The sequence below is a fragment of the Eptatretus burgeri genome, chromosome 10 (assembly GCF_056783735.1).
Source record: "Eptatretus burgeri isolate ZD-2024b chromosome 10, Ebu_testis_v1, whole genome shotgun sequence".
Classification (NCBI taxonomy): Eukaryota; Metazoa; Chordata; class Myxini; order Myxiniformes; family Myxinidae; genus Eptatretus; species Eptatretus burgeri.
The window spans coordinates 49,801,819-49,821,061 of record NC_140970.1 but is presented as its reverse complement, the minus strand read 5'-3'; the positions used below and the strand labels follow the sequence as shown (position 1 = coordinate 49,821,061).

General features: G+C 44.5%; 1 protein-coding gene across 5 annotated transcripts in view; it reads left to right on the top strand.

Moving 5' to 3' along the window:
• Window positions 1-19,243, top strand: part of PRKDC (protein kinase, DNA-activated, catalytic subunit) — a 324,360-nt gene that overhangs the window by 251,540 nt on the left and 53,577 nt on the right. For 3 of the 5 annotated variants that reach the window (XM_085898245.1, XM_085898249.1, XM_085898247.1), the window contains 5 exons: window positions 1,467-1,654; window positions 6,041-6,269; window positions 6,356-6,519; window positions 6,764-6,975; window positions 8,771-8,858. In XM_085898245.1, coding sequence (XP_085754371.1) covers window positions 1,467-1,654; window positions 6,041-6,269; window positions 6,356-6,519; window positions 6,764-6,975; window positions 8,771-8,858 — 881 coding nt within the window. Of the gene's footprint in view, window positions 1-1,466; window positions 1,655-6,040; window positions 6,270-6,355; window positions 6,520-6,763; window positions 6,976-8,770; window positions 8,859-15,181; window positions 17,731-19,243 lie in introns of those variants that run through there. The other 2 variants (XM_085898248.1, XM_085898246.1) reach the window with 2 other exon arrangements.

The following is a 19,243-nucleotide window of genomic DNA, read 5'->3' as shown; positions in this document are numbered from 1 at the left end:
GTAACCCAACTGCAGGAGGACGTCCGCAGACACAGTTGGGCACTAGATACCGTTGGCTCACAAGGAGCTCCTCCGCCCTTTGACAGGTTTTGTTTTTAATCCTGCTGGGTGTCCATATCCAAACACCCTCCTCACCAGAAAACCTGGTGGGGGAGACGGTTTAGTCGCCGACAACCCGACCATGGAACAGGTTAGTACAGGTTTACATGGTACCTGTAGCAGGTCACAGATCGAACCTGACCTGACCTTACTGACTCCAAGGGGACCCAGGATTACACACCCAAAAAACACAGCCAAAAAATGGTTGCGATCGGTGCAGCCGTTTTTGCGGTACCTGGGAACAGACAGACGGATGGACAGACGGTGAATTTATTATAGTTAGACCAAAGATCAACTGGGCATTTTATCCGAACATAAAAGGTTCCAACTTTTTGACCACATATTCATCCTCATTTGGGACCTTAATATGTCTGTTGTGAGATCGGGTTAATTTCAGGATACAGGATGCATTCGATAGTAAGAAAATAGGATAGAGGGGTAGGTGTGAATGGATGGGAAGGTTCAGAAGGGTTTTTGGTTAAAGATTGCTTTGGCAAAGGCACTTGTCTGAAAAGATTGCTGCAAGCCCTAAAGAATCACTTTCCCATTGTTTGCAGTCTAATCGTCACGTTTACATCAGTGATTGACGTGAAAGGGATACGAAAGGTCTTGCAGATTCTTTTTATAACGTTTTTTTCTTTTTTTGATACGTGTCTCAACCATACCCAAGTTTAACCACTCCCCTCTCCATCTCCCCATCCTCCCTCCTTACATTATTGTCATTCTTTACCTCTTTCCTTTTCTGTCACCCCCTGTGATGTAACCAAGTTTGAATGTAAAATGTGTTTTCATGTTTTGCTTCATGTATATTTATGATCCGCCCATGTCTTGCCTCATGCATATTCATGTTTTTTCTTCGTGCATATTTATGTTCCACCCATGCGTGGCGTCATCTCCGCTGCAGATAGCGAGGGGACTCGTCCCTGGTCTGGAACGCTTTGTGGAAAAAGAAGTTTGTTTGTTTGTTTTTTGCGACGCTGATGGAGTAATTTAAATAAAGAAAAAGTGACGTGAAACTCTGCAAGTGTTGGTTAAACTGCCTGCAGCATTCTTAATCAAGAATTTGGACGCGTAGCTTGTTCTAGGATAACCCCCACCATTTTCGGGGTACTGTATGTTTTTGAGCCATGGCAAATGTAATGCTTATTCTGAATGGAAGGTCAATACCTTGGACCTTTGATCTCTGCAGTCAAAACCTCAAACCTTGAGCATTTGTGATCAGACGGTTCTCCAGTTGGTTGTGCTTTGTGGTTTCTGCAATTGTGTGATTTTCATTACTTTGAAAAGCCTTTTATGATTTAAATGTTTTGCAATACCCCTGTCTCTTTCTTTTCATGACTCACTCTTGTTGCTTTCTTTCACAACAGGGAATTGCAGAAATGATGCCAATTCATGCCCAGCAGCTAAGTCTAATCATTACTGCTTGGTTGCTGCCACGTACCAAAACATTTCCACCATCTTGTTGCGTCACCCAGAATTGCCACAGGAAAATATCAGCAATTCGCTACAAGTGCTCTTTCCTGATACCAAAGACATGGAGACTAGCACCTTGCAGGTCAGTAATTTGCAACAATCCCTGCAGGGACTTTATTTAGCTTGAAACCCAAAGTCAAAGGTTCGGTGACTCACGAACATGATTGCTGCCATTTTTTTAACGTCACAACCCACTCTATTTTGTCATACTCTTAACCAGTCTCTGATTTTATTTGAGTTGTTCAACTTCCACCTCAGATATGGGCAGTGACATGAAAATGTATATTATTGCATAACAGTAAATGTTGAATTTTTTATTATTATTCAAGAGTAGGGGACATGTGTGTCAGAGGTGGGTAACAATGTCATCCTATTCTGTATGTACTGTTATGTGTAAATGACCCCAAACTAAAATCCACACTGAAGAAATTTTTTATAAGGGATAAACTCACAATAATTTAATTGTCGTAAAGACAATTGCTGCACATGTGACCCCATTTGATTCCCTGGATATAAAATAGTGGGGATTCAAATAGTGCCGAGAGTCGATATATTAATGGTGATTTGAGACAACAATAGATTTTGTATTTGTGTGTGTGTGCGTGCATCTCTCGTTGGTTGTTATCTGCATATCCAGGTTTCAGAAAGTGGAACAGAGCCCTCCCAGGTCTTAAAATATCCGATAATGTCATGGCGCCCATGTTTCTTACGTTAATGCTTTTTCAAATTGTGTGTGTGTACGTGTGCGTGTGCATGTGCATACTGTACATCACCGCCACCAGTCGTTATTTCCACTCGCGACTCTCTCAGACTGAAATGAGCCTTTCTTGGTCCTGACGCATCCATCTTTACCCCAGCAAGGAACCACGACTCATGGACCAAGCCGTCTCCTTATTTGTGCTCCTTTTAACTCAGCCTTCCCTGGTACTGAAGCATCCATCTTCACCACAGCAAGGAACGACGACTCGTGGACCAAGCCGCCTAAGTGGTGACACTGTCGATTCGTGCAACCTCCCATGTGGTCTCCGGCGTATGCCCGTCTCGGTCTCATCCTTCCTTGACGGGATGGAGTCGGCAAAATCCAACAAGCCGTAAGGCAAGGCCAGGGCTCCAGGCCACGACCTAAACGCATGTTAGTCAGCGCGGTTCCGGGCGCAATGTGCGTGGCCCTCTGCCTCACCAAAGCTGCCATCAATGACTTGGTTCTCACTCCCATCAAAGTCATTGTATTAGGCGTGGTCCTCGATCCCACAAAATTTGGTCTCTCTCGTCCTTAATGGTCGGAATTTGAAGAGGAGTTCGCCAAAGCTCAGGCCTTCTCTCAATGCAGCACAGGGTCAACAAGTCCGACCAGGCTGGGGGGCCAGGCCATGTCACCAACAAATGTGTGTCGGCGTGATACTGTGGGAGAAAACTTGAAACCTCGATCAAGTAACTCCAGTCATTATACAGGTTGAATCATTTAATAATACATGCGCATGGAGAAAGACAATCAATGCAACGTGATGTGTTTTTGGCTTGATGTTTCAAACAGAGTTTCTTATATCGGGAAGAGAAATTGGGAGGTGATCTACTCACATGCAAGCGAGTTGACCAATCCCAGATGGTCACATTTTGAGAAGAGACAAACAGAATGTTTTCAAGGATGTGATCATGACTTTGTTTCATCATATCAAATTCAAATTCCTATTGTTTGTCCTCGATCACTTTCAAGCTTTATCAGACATTTGCATTGCTTCACGGCCCTCCCCCTTCACAACTGTTGCATAATGTATACTTTATAACAATGACCTACATTCCGAGCTGTTGGAGCTGTGGATAATATCATGTGATCCCGAAAGGTTTACTCCCTTGCAAACTTGTTATTCAGCATATTGAATGCATTCATTAATTAGAATTGAGCATTCCTGCGTCTCACTGGCGTCAATCTCACTGGTGCCTGAACAAAGGCAGCTTTCTTTAATTTAACTTGCCAAAAAGTGGGATAAAGATAAGATGATATTGTTATGCAGTTAATTAGCTCACTATATCTATTCATTATAGAACAACCATCAACATGTGATGATCCATTATAAAGCACTGTATTTACATACGTATATATATATATATATATATATATATATATATATATATATATATATATATATATATATATATATATATATATATATTTTTTAGTTTTTTTTTAAAGTATCAGCGCAGAAAACAGAAGAGAGGGGTATACATTTCATATGACTAAGCATATGAAAAGCATGGACTAATATAATCAAATAACATTGAGAAAGGCAACCAATATATAAGTCAATGGTCCTATGTTTCTTAAAGATATGATACACAGTTATTTGGATCTATCAAAGTCACAGTATGTTTGAACAGGGATTCTACTCCACTCACTTGTAGTTTGTCATTTACAAGCAAACATTGAGACAAGCAAAAGAAGCTCACAAACCGAGGGCGATCCACATTTACAAGCTTCATGAGGTCTGCCTTTGCTCCTTTGTCAAGGACCAGATAAGCATGTTTTATGCTGCAAGCATTTCAAAGCTTTCTCCTCAACTCCAGGTAGTGCCTTTACCCATGATGCTTTCTAGCGAACAATTCCTTCTATGGTAACAAAATGACTTTAGTCAATTACAATGCTTTACAACAGATTTTGTACCTCCATCTATCTATAATTCCAGAAATCTGTGTGTGTGTGTGTGTGTTTGTGTGTGTGTGTCTGTGTGTCTCTGTGTCTGTGACCGCTGTTTTTTGACAACCACTGGTCCGATCTAATTGAAACTTGCCAGATATATTGCTGGGGGCCGTGTGGATGTGCCTTTTCAAGGCTTGATATTAATCGGACAAGTGCTTCCCAAGTTATGGCCATTTATTTACCAACCAATGAAAGAACACATTGCTGCGTAGGCGTGGCTGCGTAGGACGGTGCGTGGCCGACCGACGATGACGTCACGTGCCGTGCCGGTTACGATGGGGATCGGTGCCTTAGTTACCATGGCGTAGGAGTGGCAATGGTCAATGGCAGAAAATGTCATGGCAAGCAAAGACAGCGAGGTAAACTTGATTTTAATTTTGATTTTAATGAACTCTGTGTGGAAGTATCACAGCAGTTGTTACTTCAATGTAAGCGATAATTCGTGGAATGCATGTGAACATTCCGTACGGGCACGCACCACTTCCGGATAGTGATGACTTAATGTATTCTAATAATTTCTCGATTTCTTATGCGCATTTATAGATAAGCGCAATGCCCCAATCCAGTCGTTTCCGAGAGCGAAGGAACGGCCTGTGTGGTTGTTTCTGGCTCGCGGTTTGAAAGTTTTTTGGGGGGGGGGGTTGCACGTACGGGCACGCGAGAGCGAAGGAACGGCCTGTGTGGTTGTTGTTTCTGCCTCGTGGTTTGAAATTATTTTTTTTTGCACGTACAGACACGCACGTACGGGCACGCACATATGGGCACGTACTAGTATTATTTAAAAGCATTTGAAAGCATACAATAAGAAATGAGTACGTAATTTGTGAACAGAATGGCAATCCCACTATGCAAAATTTTTTTTAGCATGATTTCGGCAGAACACCAATGCTTTGCGATAGTCATGTGATCCAAAGAGCTTTCTTATCGCCTTATACAGCTATAAATTGTTTGTGTCGCATATTGTTCATATTCACAAGATAGGATTAATTATTTTACTTCCTCAACACCGGGCACCTCGTGCGCATCTCGTCCCATCAAAGCCACCATTTTCAGCTCGGTTTTCACTGCCTTCGAAACTGATGTATTTGATGTGGCCCTCGGTCCTTTCCGTCCCAGGTGAGAGCGAGGCTGCAAAGCATGCTGTCTCCCCCCTTGCCACCATTGTGCGTGCGTGCATTCGTGTATCCGTGTGTGTGAATTGCTTATAGGTTAAGGTTCTTTCTTTAGGTGAGGGAACTATGTTTTGAGGTTTGCAATTTATATGCAGTTGAATGTAGGATGTTGTGAAATTGACATCATTTACAGCAATCCTTTAAATTATATTCTATTTTAAGAATAGCCGAGACTATGCAATTAAGTGTGTGCATGCGTGCACAAATTGCAAATGTTGGCTACTATCTCCACTCGTGATGGGTTTCAGGAGGTGGAACGGAGACCCAGCAAATCTCAAAAGTATCGACTTCCATATGTGTGTGCACCTGTTTTTTTTTTCTCATCATATTAATGCTAGGTGTGATTTTCTTTTTCTTAATGTACTGTATATGGTAATGATACCACATTTTGGTTCTCGTTTCATTCCAATAATACATATCCAGATACTCTAAAATATAAGCTGTTATACTCCTTTCAGCCCTTTAACAGTTGTTGAAGACAAGTTTTTGATGTATGTCTTTAATTATCCACATAAACCAAAAGCACTATCCTTTTTGAATACTCTAATATATCTGACCTCTCACACTTTTACTCCCATCTGCATTCTTCTCTCTCTCCAAGATGGTGAATGTACTGCTTCGCAAAGCTTTGGCCACCTACAAGTTGGCAGCAACTGCTATTCCAGAAGAATATCTCAGTGGTATTTGGACAAGTGGGCATAATGGACAAACAGAATTGGCCAGTGGAGGAGGAGAAGAGAGCGATTGCATTGCTCAGGCTTCAGAAACCTACATCAGGCTCGCCTCTTTTTGTGATGACCTGATTAGGCAACATGAAGAATCACACTCAGGTCAGTTTTTTCTTTTTTTTAATTTTTCCTATGAATGATAAAGGAAAGTTGTTTTTTGTGTGCAAATTATCTTGTTCTCTGTGCAGTAGTACCCTTGCCTGAACCAGTATCATCCCTGGCGGTCCTGGTGATGCGTTTCTCGTTGCGTGCCATGCGTTTGGGTTCTCACGAGGCACGGTCTCGCTTTCCTCGGCTCCTGCAGTTCCTCACTGCTTTCCCAAACCAGACCTTTGACATCATGATTGATGAGGTAGGTACAGCAAGGAGGTGAACAAGCTGTTTGTTAATTTTAATCGGAGAGAGAAGGCAAACAGAGGATTGAGAAATTGGCATGATACAATGTCTTATTTTGTTGATGTTTCATACCTGCACACGATCACAGATAATTATCCTTAACACACCTCATCGTAACGTCTTGTGTTGTACTCATGCACAATGTGGTTAAAATTCAACAAAACTACAGCTTTCTATTTCTTTCCTCTTCAATGGTTCAGGTACCCAGGATGGCTTGCTGGCAGTTCCTGCCTTGGCTTGGGCAGCTGGTGCCCCTTCTAGACCGGGCTGAAGCACCAGCCGTGAGAGGGATTTTGGACGCGATTGCTGAGGCATATCCTCAAGCACTCGCTTATCCCCTGCGTATCAGTAGCGATGGCTTTCATTTTCCAGATACAACAGAAGGTCAAGAAGCTCATGCATATGTGGAGAGGTACTTTGGGAGAGGGCTAATTCACAGAAATTTGTTGAAGACAAAATTAATTATGGACAGATCAAGGTTAACAACAAATATTGAACAATAATGGTGGTGGTTGGATGGGGGTGGGATGTTGAAAATGGAGGCTCCTTGATGTATTCAAAAGAAATGCTGAAGCTGGTACTCATTTTGCTGACCATGAAAGGGTTGACAGGCTGAGTCAACCCACCTGGTGTTATTTAACGGTTTAATAGGGCTCAAACGTACTGACTGCAATTTCCCCAACCACTGTGCAATCTGGCCCCCAGGTTCCTTGAACCCCATTGCAGGGAGGAATGGTCCGTTCCTACCAAAAAATTCCGCACGCACAAGTACGGGTGGAAATGGGTCACGGCAGACAGCGTAGCCAATAACTCTCTGTGAGTGATGCAATAATTTTGCTCAGGCATACTCATGGCCCGACTGTAATATGCAATCACTCTTTCAACGACCCTCTGTGCCTGAGACAAAACTGCACCCAATCCCTTATGGCTTGCATACGTGTCCAGGTCCCATCATCAGTGGGGTAAGCGGAAACGGGTGCAGATGTCAAACACCCCTTTAATTTGAGGAAAGCTTTGTTGCACTTGCATGTCCAATTAATCCTCGTCCTCTTCTCTGTAAGCCGGTGAAGCGGCCTGGCTATCGCAAATTTAGCCACAAATTACCGATAATCGAAGCAGAGTCCCAAAACCCCCCGCACTTCTTTGATGTGAGGTACAGGCCACTCCTCTACCGCCGTTATTTTACCTGGGTTGGTTTTCACCCCCTCTCGACCTATCACATGACCGAGATAGGCCACCTCTTTCGCAAACAAAGTGCATTTTTGGAGGGGGTTTAAGGGAGGGGGAAGACCCCAATAGCCCCCATGTAAATGTGTATCATATAGCACCACCCGTTGGTAGCCGGTATTACAAATCATCATCTTATACAAATAAACTTTTTTTAACATCTTGATGACGTGCATTATGATGACGTTGAAATATGAGTGAGAGTAATTCTAAGTTTTCAAAATGTTTTATTTGGCTCATTTTAAGCGGAGGTTCAAATCAAAGCATCCAACACTGAGCTTCACAGTGAAGCGGAAGTGATTTTTGCTTACACAATATATAAGCAGCAAGGATGGTTGATGAAGGTGATGTCAGCTGACTTTCAAGTCGATGGAAGATGAACTCGGGTAAATTAGAGTGAATAGAGCAGAATGTTTGTGAAGTACGTCATGTTCTTTTGATTAAATCCGTTAGCAAAGCGACAGGTAAAAATGCCCCGGACATCCATGAAAGATTTGGGTCAATGGTCCACGCTTTATGATCTGCTGATTTTGTGCTGAATGTAGCGATCACATTCTTTCTATGGGAGGAGAGAGTCTATTCAATTCCTAATCCAACTATAAACTGTCATCCTGGTGTTTCACAGGTTAGGCATTGCATAAATATATGTGCCATCCATCAAGTGGCATATTAATCCTGGGACCTTTCTCTCAGCATTGCTTCCTGGTAGACGTTAGAAATCCCATTTTTTCCCCCCGCAAAGTTAAGACGAGTATGACAGCACTCTCGCTGAATTCAAAATCATAGTCCTTTACAACCAGCCACATTGAAATGCCACGCCTGACCAGACGTGAAAGGTGCGGCACATCATACACACTCTGAGCCGCGGACTCAAATTAATTGTACAAATGCATACGATGATAAATAATGATTACGACGACGACAAGCTCCACCATAACTTCTCCTTCCTGTAAATGTCTTTTTGACCTTTTCTTGTGCAGGTTGAAAAGCTCTCTTGACAAAGATGGAATGATTGCACGATTTATAAGAGAGTTGCAACAGCTGAACAATCCAGACCTGATATTTAAGGTATGATTCATCCTTTTTATTACATCTTCATCCTGCACTGGTAGTTACCTTATTATGCGCGTACCTTGGGAACTTGAAAGGGTTAGACATGAAATGTTACATTTATTATTGATCGCACTTTGTGGGGAATTATATACTTCTTTTTTTAATGGGCAGCAAAGATCCTGAAGAGGATCCTTAAAATCATTCACTAAATCACAAAATGTAATTATTTTTATACTGCACATTATAACATGTTTTTGCAAGCATTCTGAGGGGTTTGAAAAGATGAACAGGTTAGTAGAATGAGCTAAAGCTGCACGGCTGGATTCCAGCTAATTCCTCGGCTGTAGTATGCACAAATATTAATGATATTCCTATTAATGAATGTCCAAGTTTTTGTTTTCTTTCAAAAAGGGTTGTTAATCAAACTTGGGGGTGCATGCTTTTTCGAGCATCCTTAAAAATTTGTCTTTGATTGATGCATTTCCCTTCATTAAGAAGAACGAGTACGTGCCCGTACGTGCAAACCCCACCTCCCCCCGCCCCCACAAAATAACTTTCAAACCGCGAGCCAGAAACAACCACACAGGCCGCTCCTTCCCTCGACGACGACTGGATTGGGGCATTGTGTTTATCTATAAATGCGCACAAGAAATCGAGAAATTATGAGAATACACTAAGTCATCACTATCCGGAAGTCCGTACGTTGTAACCCGTAATGGGGAACACGGCTGAGATCCTCTTCCCCATCGGCCACGCCTACGCAGGAATGTGTCCTGTCATTGGTTTGGTAAATAAATGGCCATAACTTGGGAAGCACTTGTCCGATTAATATCAAACCTTGAAAAGGCACATACTCAGGTCCCCAGCAATATATCTGGCAAGTTTCAATTAGATCGGACCAGTGGTTGTCGAGAAACAGCGGTTACACACACGTGCACACACACGCACACATGCACACACGCGTGCGCGCGCGCGCACACACACACACACACACACACACACACACACACACACACACACACACACACACACACACACACACACACACACACACACACACACACACACACACACACATTCCTGGAATTATAGATAGATGCACAAAGATGCAGCGACTTGTATATATACAGCACCTTCAGAAAGTATTCAAACCCCTCGACTTTTTCACATTTTGTTGTGCTCCAGCCTGAATTTAAAATGGATTAAATTTAAATTTTTTTTCACCGATCCATACAAAAAATAAAGTTAAAAAATGTTTTTTTGAATTTTTTTTTGCAAATTAATTAAAAATGAAAATCTGAAATGTCTTGCTTCAAGTATTCAACCCCCTGAGTCAATACTTTGTGGAAGCGCCTTTGGCAGCGATTACAGCTTCGAGTCTTCTTGGGTATGTCTGTATCACCTTTGCACATCTGGATTTGGGGATTTTCTCCCATTTATCCTTGCAGATTTCCTCAAGCTCTGTCAAGTTGGATGGGGAGCGTCTGTGAACAGCAATCTTCAAGTCTTTCCACAAATTCTCAATGGGATTCGAGTCTGGGCTTTGGCTGGGCCACTCAAGGACTTTCATGTTCTCGTTCTGAAACCATTCCGGTGTTGCTTTGGTTGCATGCTTGGGGTCATTGTCCTGTTAGACGACGGCGAAGATTTACAGTCTAAGATCTTTTGCACTCTGAAGCAGGTTCTCCTCAAGGATTTGACTGTATTTGGCTCCATTCATTGTTCCCTCTTTCCTTACAAGTCTCCCAGCCCCTGCCACTGAAAAGCAACCCCATAGCATGATGCTGCCACCACCATGCTTCATGGTTGGGATGGTGTTAGATGAATGATGAGTTGTGCTTGGTTTCCACCAAATGTAGCACCTTGCATTCAGGCCAAATAGTTCAGTTTTCATCTCATCAGACCACAGAATCTTTTGTCTCTTGCTCTGAGTCTTTCACGTACCTTTTTGCAAATTCCAGGCCTGCTGTCATGTGACTTTTTCTCAGGATTTGCTTATGTCTGGCTACTCTCCCATCGAGCTTAGATTTGTAAAGTGCTGCAGAAACTGTTGGCCTTCCAGCAGGTTCTCCCTTCTCAGCTAAGGAACTCTGTGGTTCTGTCAGAGTGGTCATTCAGTTCTTGGTCACCTCCCTGACCAAGGTCCTTCTTGCCCGGTTGCTCAGTTTGGTCGGACGGCGAGCTCTCGGAAGAGACTGGGCCATTCCATATTCTTTCCATTTCCTAATGATGGAGTTCACTGTGTTCTTGGGAACTTGAAACACTCTAGAAATGGTTTGATACCCTTCCCCAGATGTGTGTCTCCTCATAATTTCATAATTAAATCTCGGAGTTCTATGGTCAGTTCCTTTGACCTCATGGTGGAGTTTCTGCTCTGACATGCACTGTCAACTGTTGGTCCTTATACAGAAAGGTGTGTTTCTTTCTAAATCATGTTCATTCAATTGAATTGGCCACAGCTGGACTCCAGTCAAGTTGTAGAGACATCTCAAGAATGATCAAAGGAAATTGGATGCACCTGAGCTCAGTTTAGAGTGTCACAGCAAGGGGGTTGGATACTTATTGACTCAAGACGTGTCAGCTTTTCATTTTTAATTAATTTGAAAATTTTCGAAAAACATGTTTTCACTTTGTCATTATGGGGTATTTTGTGTGGATCAGGGATAAAAAAAAAAGTTATTTTTATCCATTTTCAGTTTGGGTTGTCACAACAAAATGTGCCAAAAGTCAAAGGGTGTGAAGACTTTATGAAGGCACAGTGTGCGTGCGTGCGTGCGTGCGTGCGTGCGTGTGTGTGTGTGTGTAATTAGAAAATGAACACGATAGAACAATCATTAATATTTGTGGAGAAATTACGTGCCCAGATCGGGAATCAAACTCAGGTCCTCTGGCAAAGCGAACCAGTGCTCTGCCATCAGAGCTATCTGGGCGACCCATCTCACCTGCCACGGCACTTCGGCAAAGGACTTCTATGAGTCATTGGGACGAACACAATCTGTCAACTTCCCGATCTGGATCTCAGCCAACAGAACTCCATATCTCCTGGATTTGATTTTGACAAATTTCCCAGAAAATGTTTGCTGTTCTTCTTCTGCTCCAGTCCATTCATTTGGCCATAGGCTTGTTAAAGCGGTCATCTTTCTGGCGGTTATTAGAGAACCACCTCAGCACCGACAAGTCTGCCATTTCACTCAGGCTGACTGGCAGGATCTTCAAGCAGCCATCAAACTTCTAGACTGGTCTCCCATTTCTACTCTCACTGACCCCAACTTGTCCTGGGAATTTTTTTTCAAAGAAATTTGATCTTTCTCATGCACAGATTTATCCCATCTCATCTTCAGTTGTCATAGCCTTCCTCCCACCCATGGTACACTGAAGCTTGTGGCCAGGCGATTGTCCTGAAACAACTTGCCTTCGCCTCATGGAAGGCAAATCCTACTGAAGGCAATCTCAGTTCCTTCCACAAAGCTCGGAACAAGTGTGTGTCTACCCTCAGGAGAGCCAGAAAACAACATCTTTCTCATCTCAAGTCTGAACTCTCAAATCTGTCTCCTCCAAATCCTGGTGGCATCGGGTTAAGTCTGTTTCTGGTGAATATTTCTCCTCCATCCCCTCCCTTACCTCAAATGGCTGCACAGCTGACCCTGCATGCGAAAAGGCCGAAAAACTAAACTCTGTGTTTGCTTCTAAATCTTGCGACCCAAACCCATAGTTTTCTGTACTCATACTCCCCAGTCGCACCCAACTGTCCCTGGACTCCATGTCCTTTTCTCCTGACAAGGTGGAGAGCTTGCTGTCAAACCTCGACTCAGATTCTGCAACCGGTACAGACGGCATCAGCCCTCGTGTTCTGAAAACCTGCTCTGCTGCTCTTGCTCACCCTCTCCCTGTTCTATTCACCCTCTCATTCACTCAAAGTCATCTGCCATCCGCTTGAAAATCAGCTTACATTACCACTCTGCATGAAAAAGGTGTAAAAACAGATCCCTGCAACTACAGACCTATCAGCATGCTCCCAGTCATCAGCAAGGTCATATAATCCATCATCACTTCCGACATCAATGCTTTCCTCTTCTGCAATGGCTTGATTTCGGACCATCGATTTGGATTTTGACCAGGTCACTCTTCCCTGGACATGCTGATTCTGCTTACCCAACAATGGATGGAGGTCCTAAATGCCAAACATGAGATCAGAGCCATCTCCCTCAACATATCGTGAGCTTTTGATGTCGTCTGACATCCCACACTGCTCACCAAACTCTCTTGTTATGGTATCCAAGGAAATCTCCACTCATGGCTCGTGGAGTTTCTCTCCAGTTGCAGTTATGGTTGGCTCTGAATGGAATTATCTCATCCCCTCTTCCTGTCCAGGCTGGAGTTCCTCAAGGCAGCGTTCTGGGCCCTGTGCTTTTTCTGGTTTTCATCAATGATCTCCCACACTCTCTGGAAAATCCTCTTTATCTCCTTGCTGATGACTCCATCCTCTGCCTTACCATCTCTCATCCATCTGATCAGTAGGCAGCAGCCTCTTTTCACTCTCTGCAGACCTGGTGAAATCACAACCTGGTCAAACACTTGGAACATGTCTTTAAATACTGACAAATATCACACACTCACTATGTCTCTCCGAAAGGACTGTCTGGAACCCCCCCCCCCATCTGCCCATCTGCTTTCACAACAATCCCCTTGAAGGAGTCCTTTCATTGAAGCTATTGGGCCTCACTGTCTGCCACAATCTTTCCTGGGAAAGCCACATTTCCAAGCTGGCCTCCAAAGCCAGTCGCTGACTGGGAATCCTCTGTCGTACAAGGGCCTTCCTTGGCACATCTGAGCTTCTAACCACTTACAAAGCTTTCATCCACAGTCTGATGGAGTACTGCTCTCCCCTCTGGGTTTGGGCTGCTGCCTCCCACCTTTCTCGGCTTCACGCTGTGGAAACCAAGGCTTTTCGGATCATTGGTATCTCCTGCGATGAAGCTTAGTCTTTGAGTGTCTCACTCTCTCACCGGAGGCAGGTCAGTGGTCTTTCTGTCTTCTAACGTCTCCTCTCCGGCCTTGCCTGCTCTGTCTGTGCTCTGTCCCCTCCCCCCCTCCATATTTCCGCAGGACACTCAAGGTCCACCAAAACCCCTTTCTGGTGAAACTGCCAAACTGAAGAATCACTGCTCAACTTCACTCTTTCATTCCTCTTTTTCCCTGCCTCTGGAACAAACTCCCACCTCTTAAATCCCACTCTTCCCTCCAGGTCTTCAAAACAGCTGTTCTCCACCATCTCTCATATTCCCCCATCCAAAACTACAATCTTTTCTACCCCAGTTCATTCACTCCAGACCCACCTCCTTCAAATTCCCTACATTCCTTCCTGAAAGTCCATGTTGTGTCCATCTTATTTATCCCATGTACTCTGCCCCATTCCTCTCCCTTCCACAGATCTCCTGTTGTCTCTGTTCCCCACTATGTTGTGCTTCTCTCTCCTGCCCCTCTTGTCTCCTACCTTGTTATCTGTTCTGCGTGTTTCGGCACTTGCACGAGCCTTGACATGGTGTACAAAAAACAATAAAAATGCAATTGCTTGCCTACTCTTTGAAACGGACACAGTGGAATCTTTAACATCCACCAATGATGGCAGCAGATGAGACACACATTTTAACGTCCATCCAAGGAACGGCACACACATTGATGAATCACCCTGCCCGTGAAACGGATGACAGTTTATACATGGGTGGAGATTCAAACCCCGGCGAGTCTAGACAACTTAGAGGTGAGTGTGTGTACACATTGAGTCTACACCATCCTACCAACTTGTATATGTTTGTTTGTATATATATATATATATATATATATATATATATATATATATATATATATATATATATATATATATATATATATATATATATATATATATATATATATATATATATATATATATATACACGTGGTCCATGATCAATATGAAAAATATAAAGTTGTCTGAATGTTCCCTCCACATGGCTTGTTTTTGTTCACTATGATATACTTATTTGCCTGTGAATTGTTGTGGTCCTACGATAAAGTTTAGCGGTCGCTCAAAGATGAGGATTTTTGGCTGATGAGTGAAATTTGCATAATTTTGAGATGAGTTGTTGGTACTCCTGCTTGCCCCCCCCCCCATGCCAAACCAGCGGCGTGGTGGTGCTTCCGTTACAGCGATGGAAGGGGGTGGCAGCACGAGCGGGAACGGTGAGGGCGGTTGGTTTTAGACTCGCGTGTCTAGAGCAGCCGCACTCTTCAATAATATATTGTGCTGATCATGTGATATTTTTGGTCCATCATTTCTTTCAATTTCTCTGGCTTAGGTTGAGTGATGGCGTTGAAGCCAGGACTCCGTTCTTCTCCCGAAAGCTGGCTACTGGGAGCATCGATATCACAGTTTTCTGCCGGAAGATTGCCACGTGGACTGGATGTTCTACGCCTCTTACAATTCCACCATGTTACCGAGAAAAAGACTCTTGCTGAGAGCTATAGAATCACGTGTTGTGAAGTGATTGAGGTGTGGAATAGAGCGAGATTGCCCACGCAACGTCCGGATGCATGCGTACGTAAGCTGAAAAAGCTCCACGAGAGATATCTAAAACTAAAGAAAAATCGCAAAAGGGACGACACTGGTGAAATGAACAATGATCTATTTCTCTCAAACCTGGAGGAGTTATTCGACGTAGTGACAGCCAATGCATTGTCGGAAATAGTGATCAGTGCCGACCGTGACTTCCTGGAGCGTCAGCGAGAGAGTGTGTTCTCCAGTCGCATGGCTGGAGCTGATTTAGTCACCCACTCTAGAGAGGAAAATAAACGAAAAAGAGACGAAAATGAAGACTTAGCTCGGCAACATTACGCTGAAAGGGAAAGCCGCAAGCTGAAGGTAACTGAAAGCGAACCGCTATCGTCTACGTCAGGTGAATCTGAATCTGAAAGTCTGGAGGATGAATATATAGCTCCCTCAACATCATCAGAGATCCCTGGCTGCAGTAAAACAAGCTCATTCGGCCACTTCATCCAATCCCAAACCAAAGAACATTTTCTGATCTCCGGATGTTGTAGCAGCGCTGGATCGCGTGAACTTGCCAGATCGCGGGGCTGTGTTCGTGGCGGGAGCTGTCGCCAAGGCCCTCAGTCATGATATCGGCGACATCACCTTATCACGGAGCTCTGTACGAGGTTCGCGTATGGAGGGACGTAGAGAAGCAGCTGCCGTCGAGGAAGACGACTTCTCCCTGAAAGGACCTCTTCTTTTCCACTGGGATGGTAAACTCTTACCAGATATTGACGGCTCAAAGAAAAATGTCAACCGTATCGCGGTGCTGGTTACTGGTAACGGAGAAGAGAAGCTATTGGGTGTCCCAAAAGCAACCAGCGGAACAGGCGAACAGCAAGCAACTGCTTGAATTGATTGCATTGAAAAATGGGGAGTCAAAGATCAGGGTCATGGCATTGTCTTTGATACTATGAGCAGCAATACCGGCCTACATTGAGGCGCTTGCATCAGACTAGAGAACTACATGGAGAGAGAAATCTTGTGGGTTGCATGTAGACACCACATGCATGAAATAGTTCTGTCGCACGCCTGTGCCTGCACATTCGGTGGAACTTCTGGCCCCGACGATCTTCTGTTGAAACGCTTCCAGAAGAAATGGGCAGACTTGGATCATAACCAGTACAACGTGTGTACGGTTTTTGATGATCCAGTACTCGCTGAGCTGCGAGTGGAGATGTTGGATTATTTACCGATAGCAATCACCCAACAACAACCGAGGGACGATTACCTGGAATTGCTGAAGATATCTCTCCTATTCCTAGGTGCCGATGCGGATGCCGGATCCTTCAGATTCCGGGCTCCAGTAGCGGTGCATCACGCTCGATGGATGGCTAAAGGAATATACGCTATAAAAATTTACTTGTTCCCGCCATCAATTCAAACTGACAAAAAAGGAAAGCAAGAATATTCTGGACTTTGCCTTGTTTGTGAGCCTGGCGTACGTAAAATATTGGAACGAGGCACCCATTGGGGTCCGGGGCTCCTTATAACGACATCCAGTGCATGAATGTGCTCAAACCTTACCCGGATCGGAAATTATCGGACAAGACAGTTAAGACGTTCTCAAACCACCTGTGGTACCTGTCGGAACACTTGGTGGGGTTGGCCTTCTTTAACGATCACGTGACCGAGGAAACGAAGTCGAAGATGGTCACCAATTTGTCCAGACCAAAAGCTGTCGAGTACCATCGAACAATTCCTCCATCAGACATGATTGTGGGGCCTGAACAAATCCCAGGATTGGTTACAGAACGAACGATGACCTTCTTCTCCCTGCTGGGTGAAAAAAGCCGCAAAAAGGCCTCCGAATTCCTGGAGGTAGCGCCGAACGAGTGGGAGAGCCATCCCTGCTACACAGAGCTCCAGCAGGCATGTAGGAGGCTGAAAGTCGTAAACGACACTGCCGAGCATGGTAGCCGACTCGTCCAGCAGTACAACGAGACACTCACGAAAGACGAGGAACAGAAACAATACCTACTCAGACTTGTTTCGAACCATCGCAAGGCCCTTCCTTAGCCATCAAAGGCCCTTTTGATGAACTAGGCTGAGGACAATATAACCGACAAAGAAATGTGACGTGTTATGACAGTGTTGTAGTGCAGAGTGCAGTGTGCTGCATCTTTTAATGTAACTTGTGGAATAATAAAGTGTTTGAAACAAAAAATCCAATATTCTCGAATGTTTTTTGATGTTTTGATCAAAACTTGACTTTCTGAGCGACCCCGAGTAATACACCAATCGCCATGAAATTTTGTAGAATAAATCCATAGTGGTAGTGGACAAAATCAAGCCTTGTGGACACGGGAAATTCGGAAAAACAATTTGTGGACCACCCTAATATATATATATATATATATATATATATATATATATATATATATATATATATATATATATATATATATATATATATATATATATATATATATATACATATTGTTGTGGTTACCAAATTCGCAAACCACCATTCAGGTCCCTTAGGTGAGGTATCTCGGTAAGTGCATGTGTAGTTAGGCCCAAACCCGTTGTCTAGTGGGAATACATGTCATTTATGCGAGCTGCGACTCTTCAGGATAGCCGTTTTTCTTTTACGATCTTTATTTTGGACCAACCGCCATGATTACCACCACAACCACAACATCAACCACCAACCACAACGCCGCTTCACCACAACCGCCACGACCTTCACGTCACACCTCGCAACCGTAGCATGGCCACCGTTCTTGCCCCGCTGTGGGTACCGGTGTTGGACTCGTGCAGGGCGCACGTTGAACAGCGTGTACAAAATCACGGATTTTGTGCTTCAAAAACGGATCAAAAACGACACACGCCCACTTTTTGCCGTCCAATCGGTGAGCGAGGGGCGATTTGGCCCCGCCTCCAGAAAGATCGATATATGCAAATTTGTGGATCAAAAAGCCTTCACGCCCACTTTTTCTCGGGCCAATGGGGAGCGAGGTGAAAGGTCAAAGGGAGGGGGTCAAAGGCGAAGCTACGGGGGGATAAAAGGACCGTGTTCGTCAGTCAGAGCCGTGTGGAAGTCTGGAGCCCGAAGCCTGCAGTAGCTGGAGAAGCTGAAGAGAGTCGAACGAGGAGAGCCCAAAGAAGAGTCCAGGGTGGAGAGTCCAGAGGCGGAGAGGCGGCAGCGGCGAAGGCAGACGAGGGGGTGCTCGCGACGGTGCCGGGAGCTGCACGCCCGAGGAAGGCCGGCAGCGCGACCTGGCCGAGGTGGAGACGCACACCAGGGATAATAAAGATCCTCTATACCCCGAGCATCAGCAACCCCCTCCTGTTTCCCCCCGCGCTGAGATAGTGCGACCAAGGGGGCCCCTTTCCCACCCCCTGCCAGACACTGTCCGCGAGGCCCGCGGAGTAAGGCGCCATCGCCGCTCCGCGTCTCATCACCAGACGAGTAGGCGCGACCCGGTCTCGGCCTCAGGCCCGCCTCATCCTTGAGGGTATTCTTTTCCTTGGTTTTGGGTATGTGTTGTCGGCGCCGTCTGTGAGGTAGAATTGTATAAGTGTTGCCGTGTGCTCGGTAGTCGGTATTAGCTCTGCATTGTTTTCGCTTTTATATTTGCTTTTTGTGTAAATGGAATTGTGTTTTTTCTGTGTGCTTTTGGTGGAATTGTATATATGTGCTTCCCGTGTGCCGCGAATAAATGTGCTTTATTATTGAACTGTTCTCCCGCTTCGCTTCGTCATTTCTCCCATTGAATCCCCATCTTGCTTCACGTAAAGGGTTGGTAGTGGGCTGAATACGCCCGATAATTAATCGAACCGTCGAGGTCGACGATAACACCGCTCGGTTATTCTGATAGTACGG